This window comes from Perissodus microlepis, chromosome 3, assembly GCF_051167445.1.
Source record: "Perissodus microlepis isolate ML-2025 ecotype Zambia chromosome 3, ASM5116744v1, whole genome shotgun sequence".
Lineage (NCBI taxonomy): Eukaryota > Metazoa > Chordata > Actinopteri > Cichliformes > Cichlidae > Perissodus > Perissodus microlepis.
In genome coordinates, this window is record NC_140463.1 from 6,845,475 (window position 1) to 6,865,975 (window position 20,501).

Sequence of the window (20,501 nt, forward strand, 5' to 3'; positions counted from 1 at the left end):
GTAATTGATGGTATTGTAAAACCACTACAATATATTTTTAATTTGTCTTTCCAGGAAGGGGTTTTTCCACAAAAAATGAAAGTTGCAAAAATTATTCCTATTTATAAATCAGGTGAAAAGCATTGTTTTACAAATTATAGACCAGTCTCGGTACTCTCCCAGTTTTCTAAGATACTGGAAAAACTATTTCTAAAAAGATTTGATAGCTTTGTGGATAAACATGAATTGTTGGCAAATTGCCAGTATGGGTTTAGAAATAATAGATCAACAGTTTTGGCATTGATGGATTTAATGGAAGAAATAACAGAATGTATGGATAACAAGAAGTATGCACTTGGAGTCTTTCTAGATCTAAAAAAAGCATTTGATACTGTTGACCACGAAATTCTAAAAATCAAACTGGAAAAATATGGGTTCAGGGGTGTGGTACTGGATTGGATAAACAGCTATGTGATGAATCGACAGCAATATGTACAAATAAATGAGTTTAAATCTAAATTGATGGATATTGAATGTGGAGTACCTCAAGGATCAGTATTAGGTCCGAAAATGTTTATTATGTATATAAATGATATTTGTAAAGTATCGAAGATACTAAAGTTTGTAATTTTTGCAGATGATACCAATATACTTTGTTCAGGTGCGGAATTTCAACAGGTTTTGGAGGTGATCACACAGGAGTTGAAGATATTAAAGAAGTGGTTTGATATAAACAAATTGTCCTTAAATTTAAATCAAACAAAATTTATGTTATTCGGAAACTATAAGAAAAACATTAACATTGAAATTTGTGTCGATAATATAGAAAGGGTTAATGCCATAAAATTTCTTGGTGTGATCATTGATCAAAAGGCCTGTTGGAAATCACACATCACTTATGTGAGGGGAAAGTTAGCACGGGGCATTGCTGTCTTGGGGAAAGTAAAACAATTTCTGGATAGGAAAACATTGTATATGTTATATTGTGCTTTGCTATTACCATACATGAGTTATTGTGTAGAGGTTTGGGGAAATACATATAAAAGTAATATTCAGACTATAATCATAATGCAGAAAAGGGCCATTAGACTATAAATCAGGAGGGGTATAGGGCTCACACAAATGCACTCTTTATTAGGACGCAAGCTATAAAATTCCAGGATCTGGTGAAGTTTAAAACAGTGCAAATAATATATAAGGTAAGGAAAGGGATGCTCCCAATCAAAATAAGTAAATGGTTCTTAGAAAGAGAAGGGAGGTATAATTTTAGAGGGAAGTGGAATTTAAAATTACAAAGAGTAAGAACAACATTGAAAAGGATGTCTATTTCAATAGCGGGAGTTAAATTCTGGAATGAGTTAAAAGAAGAAATAAAGGTCAGTAGTGATATAAACCAGTTTAAAATAAAACTCAAAAAAGAAATATTAAATAAGTATAAGAATGAAGAAAATGCAATTAACCCAAGACAGCAGTCAAACTGATGTTTATTTTCTTCTGCAAATTAGCAAATCTAAATATAGTTTTAGTTGAACATGTGAAAATATTTTTTTGAGATGTTATGTTCTAAGTTGAAGGCATTGTATACGTTTTTGTTGTTCAAATTTAGATGATGAGGATGTAAACCTGAGGGGGTAGGGCTAAATAAGTATATACTTCTGCCTACTCCTTTTCAAACAACTGCATGGAATGATTTTATGAAACGTTGGTGAATGTATATGTTTGAAATAAAAAAGAACTGAACTGAACTGAACTGAATGTGTATGGGTGCAACAAGCAAAACAAAAACAGAAACTCATTACAGCAAGTGACAAAAGTGTCTGGAGAAGCCTCCATCACAGCCAGTGTTACTGTGTCATACAGTAACAAACGGCGCCTTAAACCATCTACAACTGAACAGCTGTACCTAATAAAGTGGCTGCTCACAAAGGTAGTGACAAAACCCCTGTGGCTGATACTTTGTTATCAAACTTAAACTTTATGTGAGCCCTTTTATTATCAGGCATGAAGGTGATAGATGTTAGTATTCAGCCTGACATGTGAGAGCTTCAGACTCTTTATAGCACCTCATGATGACAGCAGTGAGATGCATTTATGTTCACACTCTGGACTCTCATGCTGGGCTTTCTCGTGAGAAAGCCATCAGAGTCAGTATTGAATGTAACTACAGGTCAGTCTGTGTTCTGTTTCTTTTTATTCCAACTCTTTTCTTTCCACTTTCCACATCTGTCTGCGCAGTAACGTGACTTCCTCTTTAATTAATTTATGCTTTCTATTTCGTTTTGCAGTATTTTATTTTTAGAGCACGTTAACTGAGTGGTTTTGTCCCTGCACAGTAGCATCTTCAAATGTCCACTAGATGTCATAAAGACACAGTGAACATGGAACACACTAGTATAGGGGTTAGCAACCCTTAACACCCAAAGCGACATCTGGACCTGGTTTCCACGCAAAAGAAATCACTGGGAGCCGCAAATGCTTTTTGACATCTAAAATGAAGAACACTGTATATATTGTTTTTTACCTTTATGCTTTGTGTGAACAACTAAGGTGTGTTGCTTATGAAATCCATGAAGTGCTACAGAGTAAGTTACATTTTATTTATGTAATTAACACATTTTGAACTCTTAAAGAAATATAACAAAAGGAAAGACGCCAACCTGAACTAAAATGATCCATGTAGCAAAGAAAAACTGTTGTGAGCCGCCACCCTTATATCGCCTTTGGGCTTTTGGAGCCTTCATCTGACTTTTAAAAAATAATTGGAAAAAAAGCACTATGCTGCTAAAAAATTAAAAATAGATATTTGCAAAATTCTGCCTAAATATGTATTTTACCTGGCTGATGTGTGTGGCGGGGTGTCGTCTGCAGCACCGCTGCAGGGGAGGAGGACGCACCTGAGCGGCATCCGCAATCACGCCCGTGAGCTCGGGCTGTGAGCTGCAAAGCTACAGCCGGCTGTATGCGCAAAGCAACCGTGTGTGAAAAGTGGTCAATAAAAGGATGCTGAAAAGCAGCGGGTCTGCCGTGGTATGGTTACAATGGAACTTCTGCTCCTGAACCTCTACGCACAGCAAATCGGGGCTGTACGAAGTCACTTTCATCTTTACGCAGGACTGTGAGCTGTCATCTGTGAGGCGTGAGCGGTATTTGTTTTTAATAGTGATGGGCAGATGAAGCTTCATGAAGCACTTCACTTCATGAAGCTTTTCATCCAGCGCAAAGCGTCTTGAAGCTTCATCTGCTCTAGTAGGACATCTACTGGACATAAAAATAGTGTGTGAGTGTGGCATTTTGCACACAGCCTGTAAATGTCAACAACAAAAGGAGTGTGTAAAACATGTATATTGTAGTGATGGCAGTATACTGTGTATATTTATACTGGCAGTATGGAAAATGATTATTTGGAAATGCTTAAAATGGAAATGATCATTTACTGTGAGGTGAAGTTGGGGTATGGACAGTGATTCCTGTTTAGGGGACACATCATTGGTTTTATTTAAAAACAACAGTTTCTCCACTGTGGCAGGTCGTAGGCGATTTCTTTTTTTGGACAATATTTCCCCTGCTTTTGAAAACATTTTCTTACAGGGCACAGATGAGGCAGGGGTACACAGGTATGTCAGTGCTAACTTATATAAGTGAGGATAGACATATTTTTGTCTCTCCCAGTATTTAAGGGGGTCCTCCAGCCTTCCAATATTTGGCTCCATCATGTACCGTTGGACCTCAATATTCACGTCTGCTGTCACATTTTGTGTCTGTGTCTGCCTGACACTTTCATCCAGGTGACGCCACAGGTTGTTACCTAAACAATAAGGAGAGTTTTATGTGATACTAACAATTCAATTTTCAATTCAATGTTATTTATATAGCGCCAAATCACAACAACAGTCACCTCAAGGCACTTTATATTGTACAGTAGATCGTACAATAATGGATACAGAGGAAAACCCAACAATCAGTTGTGAGTACAAGAAAATAATTATTACAATATAATGTTTTAAATTTGCTTAGATCAGAGGAATAGGGAAGGATTTGTTTTTGTTTCAGTTTGGCTTAGCTGTAGTGTGTGTAATTGTTTAGAGGGAAAGGAATTTATGGACACTGGGGGTCTGCTGTCATAAAAGGAGACAGGAAGCTACAGTTGGGGGTTGCTGATGCTGACGCTTGTACCTTTAATAAAAACTCATAATTGTTATAACTTAGAAGTAGGTTTGCAGGAGACTCTCCACCTGATCTGTAAATGTGAGACAACAAGAGGCCAATGGCCCAGTGGATGCAGAGTGGGGGTCTCAGTGTTTGTAATATATTAACTCTGTTTTCTAGAGGAATTTGGTGTAGCTTGGGTGAGATTACTTTTATGACCGTCAGGAAGTCACGTATGCAGACACACAGTGCTTAAACTGTTACACTCACACATACACACAGGTACGCGCACACATTCACTTGCGTGCACTCACACATACACACGGGTACGCGCACATACAGGCACTCACGTGCTCGCACATACACACACAAACACAGTGTTCAACACACCATGGGAGTTTTATGATGGGGTCGCTTCTATAAAGCTGACTGTAACAAACACAGTGTGGAAGATCTGCAGAGGGACACCAGCCTTGCATGTCTCCCCTTCTAGAAGATGCATGCTAAAATGAAGATGAATGAAGATGAATAAAGGTTTTGTGAAATGACTACTGAGTCCGGTGCCATGTCTGGATGCTTCGAGGAATAAAAAGAACCGGGGTGAAACTGATTTCGTAACACAGTTTATATAAATGCAACTCAAATGCAATAACAATAGTACCGTGGGAAACAGCCTCAACAGTTTGTGACATTGATGGCTGTGGTGGTGGTGCGGAGGAAGAGGAGGTGGTGGAGGCCCTCATTACGGAAGCACATTCTGCTTTCAGTCTTTTTTCTGCTTCGCTAGCTCTTGCAGTGCTGAGAAACCCGAGTTTGCTGAACCTTTGGTCCAGCAGTGTCGCAAGGAACATAATGCTCATGGTTTGTATTTTATCCAGCTTCTCTCTCAATAGCATCCTCAGCTTCTGAGCCAGAGAAGACCCAATGGATGGTGATTTTTCTATTTGTTCATTGAGGCAATGATCCAGCATAGTGAGCAAAGGTATGACCTTTGACCCAGACACCCTTTTTTCCTGAGAGAGCTCAGTGGTTGCATCGTTAAATGGTGCTAGGACAACCAGACAGATTCCTCAGATGAAACAGGTGGGATGTCTGTTGTGAGACTTGTCAAAGCAGCACCCACTGGCTCCCTTTGCTTGAACAGTCTTTGCAGCATATTATAAGTGCTGTTCCAGCAGGTTTCCACCTCCTGTATTAGTTTGAGTTGAGGCTTCCTTAGTTGTTCCTGCACCACTGAAAGCCTCTCCTTACAAAATACAATTAAAAAAAGCATACATTAGATTGTCAAGGGAGCAGAACTATACACTTAAGTAGCATTAAAGAAACTGTAATTAAGCCACTTAAGAACTTCCCTTTGCAGTGGTACTGCTCCTGAAATATCCCACGACCTTCCTGGACTTGGCTCGGATGTCAGAGAGCTCAGGGGTCTGGTCAAGGGCCTTCTTCACCACTAAGTTCAGGGTGTGAGCTATGCATATGGCATGTTTGAGTCGTAGCTGCCTTGCACAAGACCCCATATTGGCAGCCCCATCTGTTACTAGGCATGTGACTTTGTCAGTAATTGCCCATTCTGTCATGAGTGAGCCTTTCACTTGTGCAATATTTTCTGCAGTGTGTGCATTGGGAAAATATTGCACTCCTAAAACAACGGTGTTTAATGTGCTGGACTCATCAACAAAATGGCAGGTGACTGCAAGATAGGCCTCTGTGTTGATGGAGGTCCACATATCTGATGTCAGACTCACAGCTGCTGCCTTCTCAATGCTGGCCTTAGCTTTCTCCTTCATCTCCTGGTACCTGGCCTCCACCATGACTTTCAGGGCCTAAAGGAAAGAAAAAACATTTTCTTTAAAAGTACGACGTGGCTGTGAAGCAGTGTGTAGTGTAGCTACACACCGAGTCCTGCCTGTTCACATTTTATTCTGTAAAAACTACATTTTCACTGCTTTGATGACCTTTTTAGTGGGGAGAACATAGCTATGATTTAATGATTTAACAAATCTTTTAAATCCTTTGTCCTCCACAATGCTAAATGGCTGGGAGTCCTCAATCACCATGCTAACCAGGTCTTCATCTATTTGAGATTGTTTTTATTGTCTTTCCTCAGGAGAACAAAGCACAAATATAAATATCACACACATAATTTATTACAGTTGTATAATATTGTTATATCATTTAGTAACATTACAGCATGCTGTATTATCATGGCATTTGATGGCTCACCTGGTCTTGCTCCACAATCGGTGTTCCCTTATTCTCATGCAAAGCTCTGTAGTGCCTAAGCATGGATGAGGTGTTGTTGTTATATCCCAGCTCCCTGGCACATAGCAAACACTTCACCTTGTACAAAAGTAAAGACAGCTTAACATAAATTGTATCAGTATTATGAAAATACATCTTCTGTAGAAATTTACATACCTTGTTGGGAGGAATAAGATCAAAATGTTCCCACACAGGGGAGGACATCCTCCTCTTCTTAGCTGGCTCCATTCTCTCCTGACTTTCTCTCCTCACGCTCATAAACCTCCAAACTGTCTCCAAACTCTCACTAACCGCAACTCTCCATCAAACACCCACATTTTTGAATGAAGTCTGAGGGGTTTATATCGCTGTCATAGCTCGCGGCAAAGTTCGAACCACTTCCTGAACCAGTCACGTGGGACAGCCGGGCGGCGAGGCTTCGGACGTCGTCATTTTCAGCTCCTCCCATAAATGAAGCAAGCCTCATTACTCGGCACAAGCTTTGAAGCTTCGATACAGAACTTCACATCACTAGTCTTTAACATAGTTCACGATGGAGAATAGCTGCTGACATAATGTCCATAAGAAGATCCATAATTGGCCTATCTGGGGTCGAAAGTCTTTCCGAGTCCTCAGTAAGAATTTGCATCTGAAACTGCTGTATAAACCACACACAGCAGTGCGCAGGCTCAGTCCGCTGCAGTGCTGTTTTGAAGCACAAACAAACCAAGAGTATAAGCGTGTTCTTATGCTATGGTGTTTGGATGGTTATACGTGCTGAGAAGCAAAACAAATCCTGTTTGTCGCGTTTTTCCTGGAACGTAGTAACTCTGAAATCCGAGGTGTTTGAACGCAGCAACTGTCAGTAGTTACAACTGGAGGAAGGCGGGGCGTTTCCCTCACATACGAAACACAAAGTTACAGGAACAACAGTGAGGGGTGTGTGGGAGCTCTGCTTCTTCCAGGGTTACCGGACTTTGTGGCTGCTGTGGTTTATAAAGGAGGATGAAGATGTTGCTGTTTCTCCTCCTGAGCGGTAAGAAACTCTCTGAGCTCCGTTTACCTGTTTAACCTGCGCCCAGGCAGGTTGGGGTATCACAGCGCCAGAAGTTCACTCATTCCCGGAAAACAGCAACCTCATGACGTTTGACTTTACCTGTGAGAGTGTGAATGATGTCTGAGAGGGTCAGGACCAACAGACTGCGGGCTTTCAGGTGAAAGTTTCTAGCATGAAACAGACTAACTAACCACATTAGCTACAGTAGCTCTGTCTGCGTGGGCGAGGCTGATATGAGACATGAGTGCAGGGCTGATAAGCGTTAAGTTACATCTGAAATTAACAAAGTTTGGAGAAAACAACATGAGGTTCAGTGTGTTGCTGTCGGTCATCAGAAAGCAGTCGTGTCTGTGCAAACACGTCTTCTCCTCCCTGCTTTGATGTGTGGGTTTTCTGCGGTCTAAAACTATTTTGCAAATGCGGACATCCAATCCTGAAGAAATGCTGATTGCGTATACGCAATATATTAAAAAGCTTAAATGTATGTGCACCGATGGCCTGATACTCACAGATTACATTAAATTCTAATTAAGTTCGAATTAATTCAAAAATTTGAAATTAACTAATTAAGTTATGTTGTACATGTACGATGACAATAAAGGGCCATTCAGTTCTAAATTTTATGTATTCTTTTGGTCAGTTGTGTGTTTGTACATCTAGGTTCTGCCTATAATGTCACTTTTCATTCATCATTTCAACACTGGGTCAAACCCACAACATGTATTTGATTTATATTTCTCTTTGTTTGTCCTTCCAGTTTCCCAGCATGCTCTGGCTGTGGTGGTGGAGGTGAATGAGGGGGAAAGGTCTGTCCAGCTGCCCTGTCTGTACTCAAGTTTTATACCTGACAACACCACAGTGATGTGGACTTGCAGTGACCTCGATCCCAAATTTGTCCACCTACAAGGAGAAAAAGGAGGAGACGATCTTAGAGGACAAAACCAGCGTTACAGCAGGCGCACATCAATGAATCGATACGCTTTCATAATAAAAGACTTCAGCCTCACTCTGAGGAAACCCACAAAGACTGACAACAGCAACTACACCTGCTCCATCAGTGCTGGAGGAAAAGAAAGGAAACTCAGAGACATCCAGCTGAAGGTCAAAGGTCAGCAACAAACCAAAAACCTTCTAAAACTACATGTCAGTACTGTAGTCAAAGGTCAGAGGTCAAACTGACGCAAATTAATTCCTAAAGTGTTCTAAAAAATACTGATGAAACCAGCAGCATCATTTAGCACAGATGTAACCTCAGAGGAAACACAAACAACAAAGCAGAAGATGACTGCAGAGAACTGCTGCAGCCTCTGGAAAATGTGACATTAGACTCATGTAGGTCCTTCAGCTTGTGTGCAAAGGGAAGTGTGTTCACCACACAAATTTCTTTACATATATAAATAAATTACATTTTATGCATCACGCAACATAAAACATTCAGAGGAATTTCTACAGGCTTCTACAGTTTATGTTGTGGTTTCTTGTCCTCTCAGACCAGCAGGTGGAGGTGAAGGTGAGGGAAGGGTCACAATCTGTCATCCTGCCCTGCAAAACAAAACCTGACCTGCCCGAGGGCACCACAGTGGAGTGGATTCGCTCTGACCTCGGACTCATCACAGTCCATGAGTATTCTAACAGAAATGATGACCTTATGACTCAGGATGAAGTTTACAGAGACCGAACGAAGATGAATGAAGACCTGCTGAGAACTGGAGACCTCAGTCTGACCCTGAAACACCCCACAGAGAGAGACAGTGGGAGATACATCTGCACCATCTACAGGGACAAAGACATCCTGAGAGAGAAAGTAGTGCTGCAGGTAGAAGGTCAGTGCTGTAAGTTGAGGTCAGAGGTCAGTTTTCTAGATATAGGTCAGGGGTCAGAAATCTTCCTTTTTTTATGCTTCTCCACAGAACCATTTCCATCCTGGGCCAAAGTTTTAGTAGGTCTCCTCATTCTCCTGGTTGTTCTTGGGGTTTCTGGAGGTCTTTTCTTTCATTTTCGGCAGTACTTCATGTCAGGTGAGTGTCTCCTACTACACTACCCATAATGCCGATGGTTAGCAGGTGTCCTCTGGTGGCTCCTTGACTGTGGCTCACACAAACTTGTTCCAGAAGCTGAAAGAGTTGAGAGTTACAAACAGCTGATACAGAGAGCTGAAGAGAAACTTCCAGGTTTGTTCCAGAAGTCAGAAAACCTCCTTCAGACTCAGTCATTGATCAGTGAAACAGCTCCACAACATGACTTTACTAAACAGTGTGTGTGCTTCACTGCATTGATCTGACACAGAGGCTGCATGTGTACAGATAGAGCCACCCGTGTAACAATTTAATAAAAACGTATAGATAACTTCTTATTTCATAGTGTAATCTTCACGTTCTTAATCCAAAACACTCTCAGTTGATTCACTCACGAATTATTCACAGTATTCACTCGCTGTGTCTTTGTTTCTAGCTTAGCTCAGCTCGTAGCCGACTCATTAGCAGCATGGCCTCTTCACCTCTTCACCCCCCTGCAATTTCCTGCTCAGATGTTTAGTTAATCCTCTGCCTTATTGCCTTTAGCGATAATGATACTTGTAATAAATGTAGCCTATTTGCAACTCTGAAGGCTGAATTGGAGACTCAGTTTCACACCCTTGAAAACCCGTTGCTAGCCTGGCCCCTGTAGCGCGTGTAGATGAAGGTAGTGTAGGCCCTGCTAACTGCTCCCAGCAGACTGTCCTGAGGAGCCAGGGAAACAGGATGATTGGGTGATGGTGAGGAGGAAGGAAAGTCTTAAACAGAAGCCCCAGGTACACCACCAACCTGTTCATGTGTCTATCTGCTTTTCCCCACTCTGCAACCTCTGTAAATACTAAGATTAAACATCTTAGTATTCATCATTGACTGAAAAAAAAATAACAACCCTAGGTTTCTCTTCAGCACTATAGTCAGGCAGACAAAAAGTCAAAGCACTGTTAAGCCAACTATTCCTTTAACGTTAACTAGTAATGTCTTTATGAACTTCTTCACAAATAAAATTTTAACCATTAGATAAGAAATTACTCACAAGGTAGCAGGGAAGGAGGCTAGCCAACTATCAGAGCTGCAGAAAGGTGTGACAAAGAAGCCTAAGAAGTACAGCAAGCTGTCCATACCTAATACCTGAAATTGCCAAGCAAAGACTCAGACTTGGCCAGCTGCTTGAAGAGGTACACAAGAGAGATCCAAGGAAGGAGAATAAACCAGCTGTTCTCCACGGAACCAGCCATGGTGTACTCTCAGTGGCAGGGGAACAATATGGGAACAGCACCACCAAGGAGCAACACTGGAAGTGCATATGGGAGAACGATGCAATCCATAATGGTAATGCCCTGTGGCTAGTAGATCTGAGAGCAGACCACAGCAACCTCCCTGAACAGGGTCCAATAACCATCACAGTGGCAGACATCCAAGAAAGGTTCCCCAGTATGGAGAGTTGGACAGCACCAGGCCCCGACATGGTTCAAGCCTACTGGCTGAAGAAGCTGACTGCACTCCATGAGCGTCTGGCAGCACAAATGAACCAACTTCTAGTCAATGAGAGACACCGAGAATGGTTAACCAAAGGCTGGACAGTCCTGATACTCAAAGACCCCCAGAAGCGACTGGTCACATCCAACTAGCGGCCAATAACCTGCCTCAGTACCGCATGGGAGCTCCTGTCAGGCATCATAGTGGCTAAGATGAACAGGCACATGGGTCAATACATGGATGGGACACAGAAAGGGATGGGCAAGAATACCAGAGGCGCAAAAGACCAGCTACTGGTAGACCGAGCAGTCAGCCGAGACTGCAAGACCTGTGCACTGCCTGGATTGGTTACAAGAAGGCCTGACTCAATACCCCACACCTGGATCCTGGAATGCCTAGAATTGTACAAGATCAACAGGACCCTCGGAGCCTTCATCAGGAACTCAATGGATGTGGTGTACAATACTAGAGGCCAACTTCAAGCCCATAGCACAAGTCACCATCAAGCGCGGGATCTACCAAGGAGATGCTCTGTCCCTACTGCTGTTCTGCATAGGCCTGAACCCCCTCAATGAGATCATTGACAAAACTGGCTATGGATACAGACTACAGAATGGAGCAGTTGTCAGTCACCCTCCTGTACATGGATTACATCAAGCTGCATGCCAAGAGTGAACAAGACATCAATTCCTCTGCAGCCCCTAATCTCCTCAATGTTTTCAGCTGGTGCTAATTGGCCACACCTAGTCAGGTGTGGATAAAAGCATACCTGAGGCAAGCTTCCTGGAAGCTCGTTTGTCTTTGCCTTGGTGGCACCAGCCATTTTAGCCAACCTGGTATTCTGTTTTAAGATAAAACCTCTTCTCACTAACACTCTGGTATTCATCTTTTTTTTTATGTTGCGGCGTTTGAGCCGGGTCGTAAAACTGAAGAAGACGGCTGTAGTGATAGATGTAGCGTTGTAGCGTAGCGGGCTGAGCAGACCGAGCAGACCGGCCTCACCTCCACCAGAAGCTGGCGCGTGGTGTAGTCTGGCGTGTTGGACGTCTGTGGACAAGCTCGTGATCCCCGGGCCATGCCTGCTGCGCCGCTGCTTGCCGCATGGGTGGCCCCCGTCCAGCTCCGGGGTTGCCATTGGAGACGTGGGTGACCCCGGACCCACCTCATCACCGGCGCCACTGGATGTGTGGGCGGCCGCCCCCCGGGCGGGTGTGTGGCGGGGCATGGTTTGAGATGCTGCTCCGGGTGCGATGGACGCACCTGTGCGGCATCTGCAATCACAACTCGCCGGCTTAAAAGTTCAGAGTTTTGGTTAACAATGCTGTTGTTATGTTGAGCTGGCAGCGGGAGAGGTGCAGCTCTGTGTGTGTGTCTCTGTCTGTGCCCAGCAACTGTCATTAATGAAATAAAAATGATCAAAATGCCACTAGATCTGCCGTGTATGTTTACGGTCTTCCTTTCTTCCTCTGATGAAAACCCAGAAATCCTGAGTAGTCTTCTAGGCACAGTATTCATCAGCCCCAGGCTGAGGCTCAGTCTGTCTGTTCTTCTGCTCTTCATCCAACATGTCTGCTGCACTTTACAGGACGCTGCAGACTAGTTACCAAAGAACGAGTAAGGAACACACCAGGAACAAACTGAGACACAATCTGACTGAGACTAGAAGACAAGGAAGGGACAGGGAGGTCATGTGACCATCACAGCTGCTGCTAATGTCTATACAGTTAATGTTGTGCTTTGTTTTCCCCTCAGGTTACAAGGTGGTGGTGGATTCAGGGGTGGAGTCTGTCAAGCTGCCCTGCAAGATCAGAGTTCACGTGCCTAAAGACGCTAAAGTGGAGTGGACAGACAATTCCATTTCCAACAGGAAGGTCTACGTGTCTGACCAGGTTGAAGAACAGGACCAGGTTTACAGAGACCGAACAGAGATGAAGAGGAAGCTGCTAAAACCTGGAGACCTCAGTCTGACCCTGAAATACCCCACAGATAAAGACACAAACACCTACACCTGCACAGTCTGCAGCTGGGAAGGAAATCGAAGCAGCATGAAGAAGAAAGTGGAGCTCATTGTCAAAGGTCTGTTATCTGTGTATACTTAGATTCCATGTGTATTTCATATAATGCACATTTGTGGCCTTTTACACACTAATTTAACTCCATACTTTACCCCCCAAACCAATAAAGGTTCTCAGTGAAGTGAAAAAAGTAGAACTTATTGATCAGCAGCAAGTTGCATGAGATATGCTAGCTTAAAGCTGAAGGTTGGTGGTTTGATCTTCTCCAGTCTGTATGGGCCAAGATACTAACATTGTTTTATTTATGTGTGAATCCAGGTTAGTAATAATAATAATAATAATAATAATAATAAATTTTATTTATGAGCGCCTTTCAAGTCACCCAAGGACACTTTACAATAGGATAAAACACTTAGTAAAACAATGGCAGAATAAGAACAATAAAATAAAAGCACAAGATAAAATGAACAAACAGTGGATTCACAGTGAATATGCAGATTTGAACAGATGAGTTTTGAGTTGGGATTTAAACTGGGGGAGAGAACCAATATTTCTTATTTCTGGGGACAGAGAGTTCCACAGCCTGGGAGCAGAGCAGCTGAAAGCTCTGCTTCCCATGGTGGTGAGGCGGAAGGAAGGTACAGTAAGCTGGATAGAAGAAGAAGAACGAAGTGAACGGGCAGAACAGGTGGTGGTTAACAGGTCAGAAAGGTAAGAAGGAGCGAGGTTATGAATGGCCTTGAAGGTGAGCAGAAGAAGTTTGAAAATTATCCGGAATTTCACAGGGAGCCAGTGAAGTTCCTGAAGAACAGGGGTGATGTGCTGGTAGGAGGGGGTTCTGGTGATAATGCGAGCAGCAGAGTTCTGAACCAGTTGAAGCTTATGGAGGGATTTTTGGGGGAGACCATGCAAAAGAGAATTGCAGTAGTCAATACGGGACGTAACAAGACTATGTACAAGAATGGACGTAGACTGGGTGGAAAGAGAAGGAAGCAATCTGTTAATGTTACGTAGATGGAAGTAGGCAGAACGGGTGAGATTATTGATGTGAGATTTATAGGAAAGTGAACTGTCTAGGATGACACCAAGGCTCTTAACCTGAGGAGAAGGGAAAACTGTGGAGTTATCGATGGTGAGTGAGAAATGGTTTGCCTTCAAAAGGTTGGATTTGGTGCCAATAAGGAGGATCTCAGTTTTATCCTCATTGAGCTTTAGAAAATTAGAGGTAAACCAGGATTTTAACTCGGATAGACATTCTGTAAGGGAAGAAGGTGGGAGGGAGGAATCAGGTTTGCAAGAGAGATATAACTGGGTGTCATCAGCAAAACAGTGAAACTGAAGATCAAATTTGCGGAAGATGGTACCTAGAGGGAGGATGTATATTATAAAGAGAAGAGGGCCTAAAACTGAGCCTTGGGGTACACCAGAGGTGACGGGGAATAGACGAGAGCGGAATGATCTTAGTTGAATAAACTGGGAACGGTCGAGGAGATATGATTGAAACCAGGCGAGGGGTATGTCAGAGATGCCGAGAGAGGAAAGTCTGCTTAGAAGTACAGAGTGAGAGATGGTGTCAAAGGCTGAGCTCAGATCTAAAAGGACGCAAATGGTGAGAAGACCAGAGTCAGCTCCGATTAGAAGATCGTTAGTGACTTTAAGTAGAGCAGTTTCGGTACTGTGACATGAGCGAAAACCAGATTGAAATCTCTCGTAGATGTTATTATTAACCAGGTGTAAATGAAGTTGAGCTGCAACCACTTTTTCGAGTATCTTAGAAATGAAGGGTAGATTGGAAATCGGACGGAGGTTGTTAAAGTTGTTAGGATCTAAAGAAGGTTTTTTCAGTATAGGAGTGACTAGAGCAGTCTTCAATAAGGAGGGAACGATACCGGTGGTGAGAGAAGAGTGAATGATAGCAGAGATGAGTGGGAGTAAAGAAGAGAGGCAGGATTTCACAAGCCCCGTGGGCATGGGGTCAAGATGACATGTGGCAGGCTTTGATTTACATATTAACTCAGAAATATCAGATAAATCAGGAAGATGAAAAGTGGAAAACGGCTCAAAAAGGAGAAAAGGTTCTGGAGAGGGCGTAGACACAACATTTGATCTGAGTTGCTGGTGGATGTTATTGATTTTCGTAGTCCAGAACAGCATCAAGGAGTTGCAGGTTTCAGAGGAATAGAAGTGCGGTGGTAAAGCGTTGGGGGGTTGAATTAGTTTGTTGAGAACTGAAAACAGAGTCCTTGCATTACCCTCATAAGAACTGATAATACCAGAGTAGAAGCTTTGTTTGGCCTTGTTGATGGAGTCTTTATACTGAAGTACGTGGTATTTATAGATTTCTGAATCAACAGTTAAACCAGATTTCTTATATTTACGCTCTAGCTGCCGAGCTTTGGCCTTCAGAGCTCGGAGGTCAGAGGTAAACCAGGGAGCAGAGCGAGCGAAGGAAACAGAGTGGGTTTTTACAGGAGCCAGAGAATCAAGGACAGTGCGTAGACAATTATTATAATATAACAACAAATCATCAGGAGTAGAATAGAAGTCCGGAATCTGAACATTGTCCAAACTGGTAGTGAGAATGTCCATATCAATGTTCTTGATGTTGCGGAACGAGATGAGACGGGTTGGCTTGGTAGAAGAGCAGCAGAGAGTGAGGTTAAATGAAAGGAGGAAGTGGTCAGTCAAGGGATCAGTCAAACATGTTTTAACTACAAATATTTAACTTATTCAGTGCAATGCTTATTGTGCTCAGTGCTTTGTCTTTTCAGTCCCCCAGGTGGAGGTGGTGGATTCAGGTGTAGAGTCGGTCCAGCTGCCCTGCAAAGCCGCAGTTAATCTGCCTGAAGACGCTAAAGTGGAGTGGACGGACAGTTCACACAGGAAGGTTCACATATGGCAGAACAGACCTGGCAACCTTGAAGAACAGTTTGTGTTTTACAAAGATCGAACAGAGATGAAAAACAACCCGCTGACAACTGGAGACCTCAGTCTGACCCTGACATACCCCACTGACTGGGATGGAAAGACCTACACCTGCACCGTCTACAACGGACAGGGAAACACCCTGATGAAGAAACAGGTGGAGCTTAAAGTTAGAGGTCAGATTATACTTTATTTTTCACATGTGCTGTACATAATATGGACATATCACCCTTTTAACACTAATGTATCGCCATACTTTATCCTCCTGGTGAGTTAGGAAAGATCGAGCTTACTGATCGGCAACAGTTTGGAAATCGATCAGCATGAAGCTGAAGGAGAAACTGTCAGAGCAAAATCTTAAAGTGAACTCTGAAGCTGATCTGCAGACATCCCAGGGAGGTTGTACAACAATAAATACAACAATAATCTAGACAAGGACGCACAACACAGAGAAACTCTACTTGGAAATCTTTCTTAAGTGAATCTGTTTCTGCTTTCTCGTTATTAAATTGGAGAAGATTCTCAGCAATCCTACTTTTAATAGTCTAAGCATCAATTCCACATCTTTAACTTAACTTCAAAAAAAGAGATGTACAACTGAATGTCATCTGCATTGTGTAACAAGTAATGTCAAAGTGCCTGAAATCTGGTGAAGCGGGAACGTATATAACAGAAATAGTAAGAGTCTCCAAAACTGAACCTTTTGGCACACCACAGGCATGATAAGCAGAAGAGGACCTGTGCATCCACGTAATCATCAGCGGTGAACAACAGAACAAATCACTGAGACATGGACAGGCAGTAAAGTCCAAGCTTCATTAATCTCATGAGAGGGAAGAAAAACAGTGTAAACTCAAAGAGAAATTTTCCCTCACAGCTCATGTTGTGGTTGTTGTCCTCTCAGTCTGTCAGGTGCAGGTGGAGGAGGGGGCGGAGTCTGTCCAGCTGCCCTTTCAAACCACGAAAGACCTGCCTGCAGATGCTAAAGTGGTGTGGTGGGACATTCATGACAGGAAGGTCCACGTGTTTTCAGACCAGGCTGGAGAACAGGACCAGGTTTACAGAGACCGAACAGAGATGAATAACAACCCGCTGACAGCTGGAGACCTCAGTCTGACCCTGAAACGTCCCACAGAGAGAGACAGTGGGACATACAGATGTAAAGTCTACGGGAAAACCAGCAGATACAAAAAAGTGCAGCTCATAGTCAAAGGTTTGCTTGCTTGTTTGTTTGTTTGTTTGTTTGTTTGTTTCTTAGTTCCTGTCTGACTGTCTTGTGTCTCCTCTGCAGGGAGAGTTCAGGTCCAGGATCAAACAGGGGACATCAGGAACAGAAGCAGCTCCATGGATCAGGCTCCTCTGATGGCTGATCAATCAGTTTGATCTGTGTGTTCTTTGATTATTGATCAGTGATGTCAGAGTGGAGTCAGTGTGATGTTGTTGTTGTGTGTTTGAGACTTTTAGTGTCCATGAAGGTCTCTGCTGCCGTAGATCCTCTGAACTGTGACAGAGGTCTCACTCTGGAGGAAACTCTCAGCACTTTCCAGCAGCTCCTCCATCATGGAGGACGTTCCCTCACTGTAACAGGTGGAGGAGAGAGGAGAGGAAGCACAGGTGGATCCTCTGAGGAAGAGGAGCGTTTTCAGGCTATGTCCACATGTGCATGGGTATTTTTTGGACTTTCATCCACATGATTAGCGATCCACATGGATCCCTGAGAACCAAGGGTTGTTGTTGTTGTTGTTGTTTTTTGTTTTGTTTTGTTTTTTACAACTGCTGAGATGAAGATTCTCAGATTCAGAGGATTTTCTACATGGACATGAGGACAAAGCAATCAGATTTTGTCTCGCACCTTCAGAGGTGGGTGTGTGTGTGTGTGTGTGTGTGTGTGTGTGTGTGTGTGTGTGTGTGTGTGTGTCTTTATCTATTTGTTAGATGTCAGTCTGCATCCTGTTATTGTTTGTGGGCTTTTGATTGGCCAACACTTCCTCACGGTTATGGTTATGTTGCCACCTGGGGTCCGTTCTTCGTACCTCGCTTACTACATCCAAGATCAAATGACACATCCAAGATCAAATCATCGCACCAACTTTGAGCTCGCTATTCCGGTTCTCCGAACACATCTGTTGTTGACGATTAGTACAGCTGGATGAAGTAATGTGAGATCACTGGGTGGCTTAAAAGGGGCTACGCATCGATAGTAGAAACATTGATCGGCAACCCTTTGATTGGTCGGCGAAAATGTCGAAGGAGCGCGCTCAGTATTTTTCGGCAGCAGAGCAAGAACTCTTGATTGAGGGATTTCAGGAGTTTCAGAGTTTAATTAAAACGCAAGGGAACACTGCAAAGGCTGCAAAAGCAAGGAGAGAGGGCTGGCAGAAAGCTGCTGACAAATTAAACTCGCAAGTAATTTAATAATAATAATAATAATAATAATAATAATGGATTGGATTTATATAGCGCTTTTCAAGGCACCCAAAGCGCTTTACAATGCCACTATTCATTCACTCTCACATTCACACACTGGTGGAGGCAAGCTACGGTTGTAGCCACAGCTGCCCTGGGGCAGACTGACAGAAGCGAGGCTGCCATATCGCGCCATCGGCCCCTCTGGCCAACACCAGTAGGCGGTAGGGTAAATTTATTATATTATATTACATTATATCATATTATATTATATTATAGCATATTATATTATATTACATTATATCCTCTTTCACATTAGAGCCACAACAGGACCCACTACAACATGGGAACAAGTAAAAGTGAAATATAAGAATATTCTACAGAATGGTAATATTTATCACTTATATTGCTTTTAGTCTCTTGAAAAGAGACCCTGAAATAATCTGTCTGTTTGTTTATAACAGCAACCAAGAAAAGGGCAGAGCAAAAAAAGACAGGTGGTGGTCCTGCACCCCCTCGTCAACAAGTTGGTTAAGTAAATAATACCCTCACGGGAAAATCGATATCTCTCCATGAGCACACTGTCGCGCTGAGCTAAAGGATCCTGTCTATCCCGCAATATACGCTGAATTCTGAAAACTCTCCTTATCAATCTTGCACCTTCCGCAATGGGTTGCTCGCGTACAAACGGACAGGACATGGCTGCGACAGACTTCCCAAATCCACCTTCGCTTTTATAGCCGTGGTCTCTCATCTTGATTACACGAAGTAATTTACTATTACAACTCTAAAATATGAATTACATCTGAAATAATCAAATACATGAAATAGAATGATTAATAGTACATTTCCCTTTTTTTTAGGAAATGACCCGTATGTATCTGTATGAAATCAATAAAAGAATCAAATACTGCATTATCTTTAGTTACATTGATAATATTTATTTATGGAAACACAGTGGAAAAATATCGCTGTTGCTTTCGTATAAATGAAGCGGACATACCTGAGTGGCCGCGATCTAATCCTGTTTACATAAAGTAAGCCTGCTCCCAAGCAGGTTTACGCTTACGGATCTGTTGCTATGGCAGCAAGTCCCGGATGAGCTTCGGAGAACCGAACGATCCAAGATCACGCGAAATCGTCAACAATCAAATCCAGCTAACTTACTTAGCGAGGTACGAAGAACGGACCCCTGGTGCTTCTGCATGTTCTTGGCAGCAGTTGAGTTTATTTATTATTGAGATTTTTTTTTAAAGATATCATGTTTCATGTAATATATTAATTTTACTACATGTAAGAAAAACACAAGCGTGCCTTCACTTCAGTCATAAAACCCAATCATTGTGTTAAAGTATTAAAGTTGTTTGTCTCAAACTGACCTGTGACCAGCTTCACTCAGTATGAGCTGTTTAATGTTTCTCTTTGCTTATTGGTTGGATCTGCACAGGAACTACAGATGAGGCCAAATCTGATATTTTTACATTTTATATTTTTATAATGATAAACTGTGAAATAAAAACTTTGTAAGGTTTCATCTGATCAGTGTTGTTCTTCTTCTGTGGTGTTTGTGATGCTCCTGATGTGTTTGAGGCTGAATGTGGGCTTCAAGAAAGTTCGATTTAAGACTTTTTTTTAAAACTTCATAACATCTAAGAGAATTAAAAGAGAAAAGAGAATTTGGGCATTTCTAAAAAGTTAGAAAGTTTGGTATCTATGTCATCATGTTGATTCTGTCCTGAGGGCTTTAAATGATTTAGTGCCTGCAGAAACAAACTGTCTCACACATTAAAACGTGAATTTATTTGCACATAGACAGAAGCATTTTCTTCCTCTAGACTGATTTAACAGGAGAAATAGGATCAGATTAAAACAGTTTGTGCTGCCTATAAAAAATAAATAACTCTCATTACATTCATCAGTTACTCTTTTTACTTATAATAAAGAGAAACTAACAGCTTATGCTTAATAATTCAGAGTTATATTTGCCTTTAATCAAGGATGAAATGTATTGTAGCATTCCTTTTCACACTGCACAGGGTATCAGGTATGTTGGAGTTTCTCCACCTCAGTATCAGGCTCAGAGCTGATGATTCGAAAACTCTGCTCCTGTCATTAAGGCCACCTGGTGAATAATTCCTCATATCCTGTATCTGATTGGTCTGTGGGAATGTGGTGATTTTGAGCTTTAAAGATCAGCAAATATCTGACCTCACAGTTTTCTGCCTCTCTTTTCACACAGGC

At 42.3% G+C, this 20,501-nt stretch overlaps 1 protein-coding gene and 1 pseudogene across 4 annotated transcripts; one reads left to right on the forward strand and one right to left on the reverse strand.

Annotated features, from left to right (window-relative positions):
• Window positions 1-3,803: 3,803 nt before the first annotated feature.
• On the reverse strand, window positions 3,804-5,398 carry LOC146389639 (zinc finger BED domain-containing protein 4-like; annotated as a pseudogene).
• A 1,754-nt stretch (window positions 5,399-7,152) lies between these two features.
• LOC146389640 (uncharacterized) lies at window positions 7,153-19,792 on the forward strand. 4 transcript variants are annotated; one of them, XR_014799768.1, is made up of 8 exons: window positions 7,153-7,402; window positions 8,181-8,531; window positions 8,914-9,441; window positions 12,667-12,990; window positions 15,701-16,030; window positions 16,759-17,067; window positions 17,146-19,286; window positions 19,318-19,792. XR_014799768.1 is itself a non-coding variant. In XM_084922988.1 (8 exons), the coding sequence occupies exons 1-8, from the start codon at window positions 7,372-7,374 to the stop codon at window positions 17,235-17,237; spliced, it is 1,878 nt and encodes a 625-aa protein (XP_084779114.1). In that variant the 5' UTR covers window positions 7,153-7,371; the 3' UTR covers window positions 17,238-19,792. The 4 variants fall into 4 exon arrangements, 3 of the variants coding, with proteins under 3 accessions (XP_084779114.1, XP_084779113.1, XP_084779115.1); XM_084922988.1 differs by having other exon boundaries at window positions 8,914-9,246; window positions 9,334-9,441; window positions 17,146-19,792; XM_084922987.1 differs by having other exon boundaries at window positions 17,146-19,792.
• The last annotated feature ends 709 nt before the right edge of the window (window positions 19,793-20,501 follow it).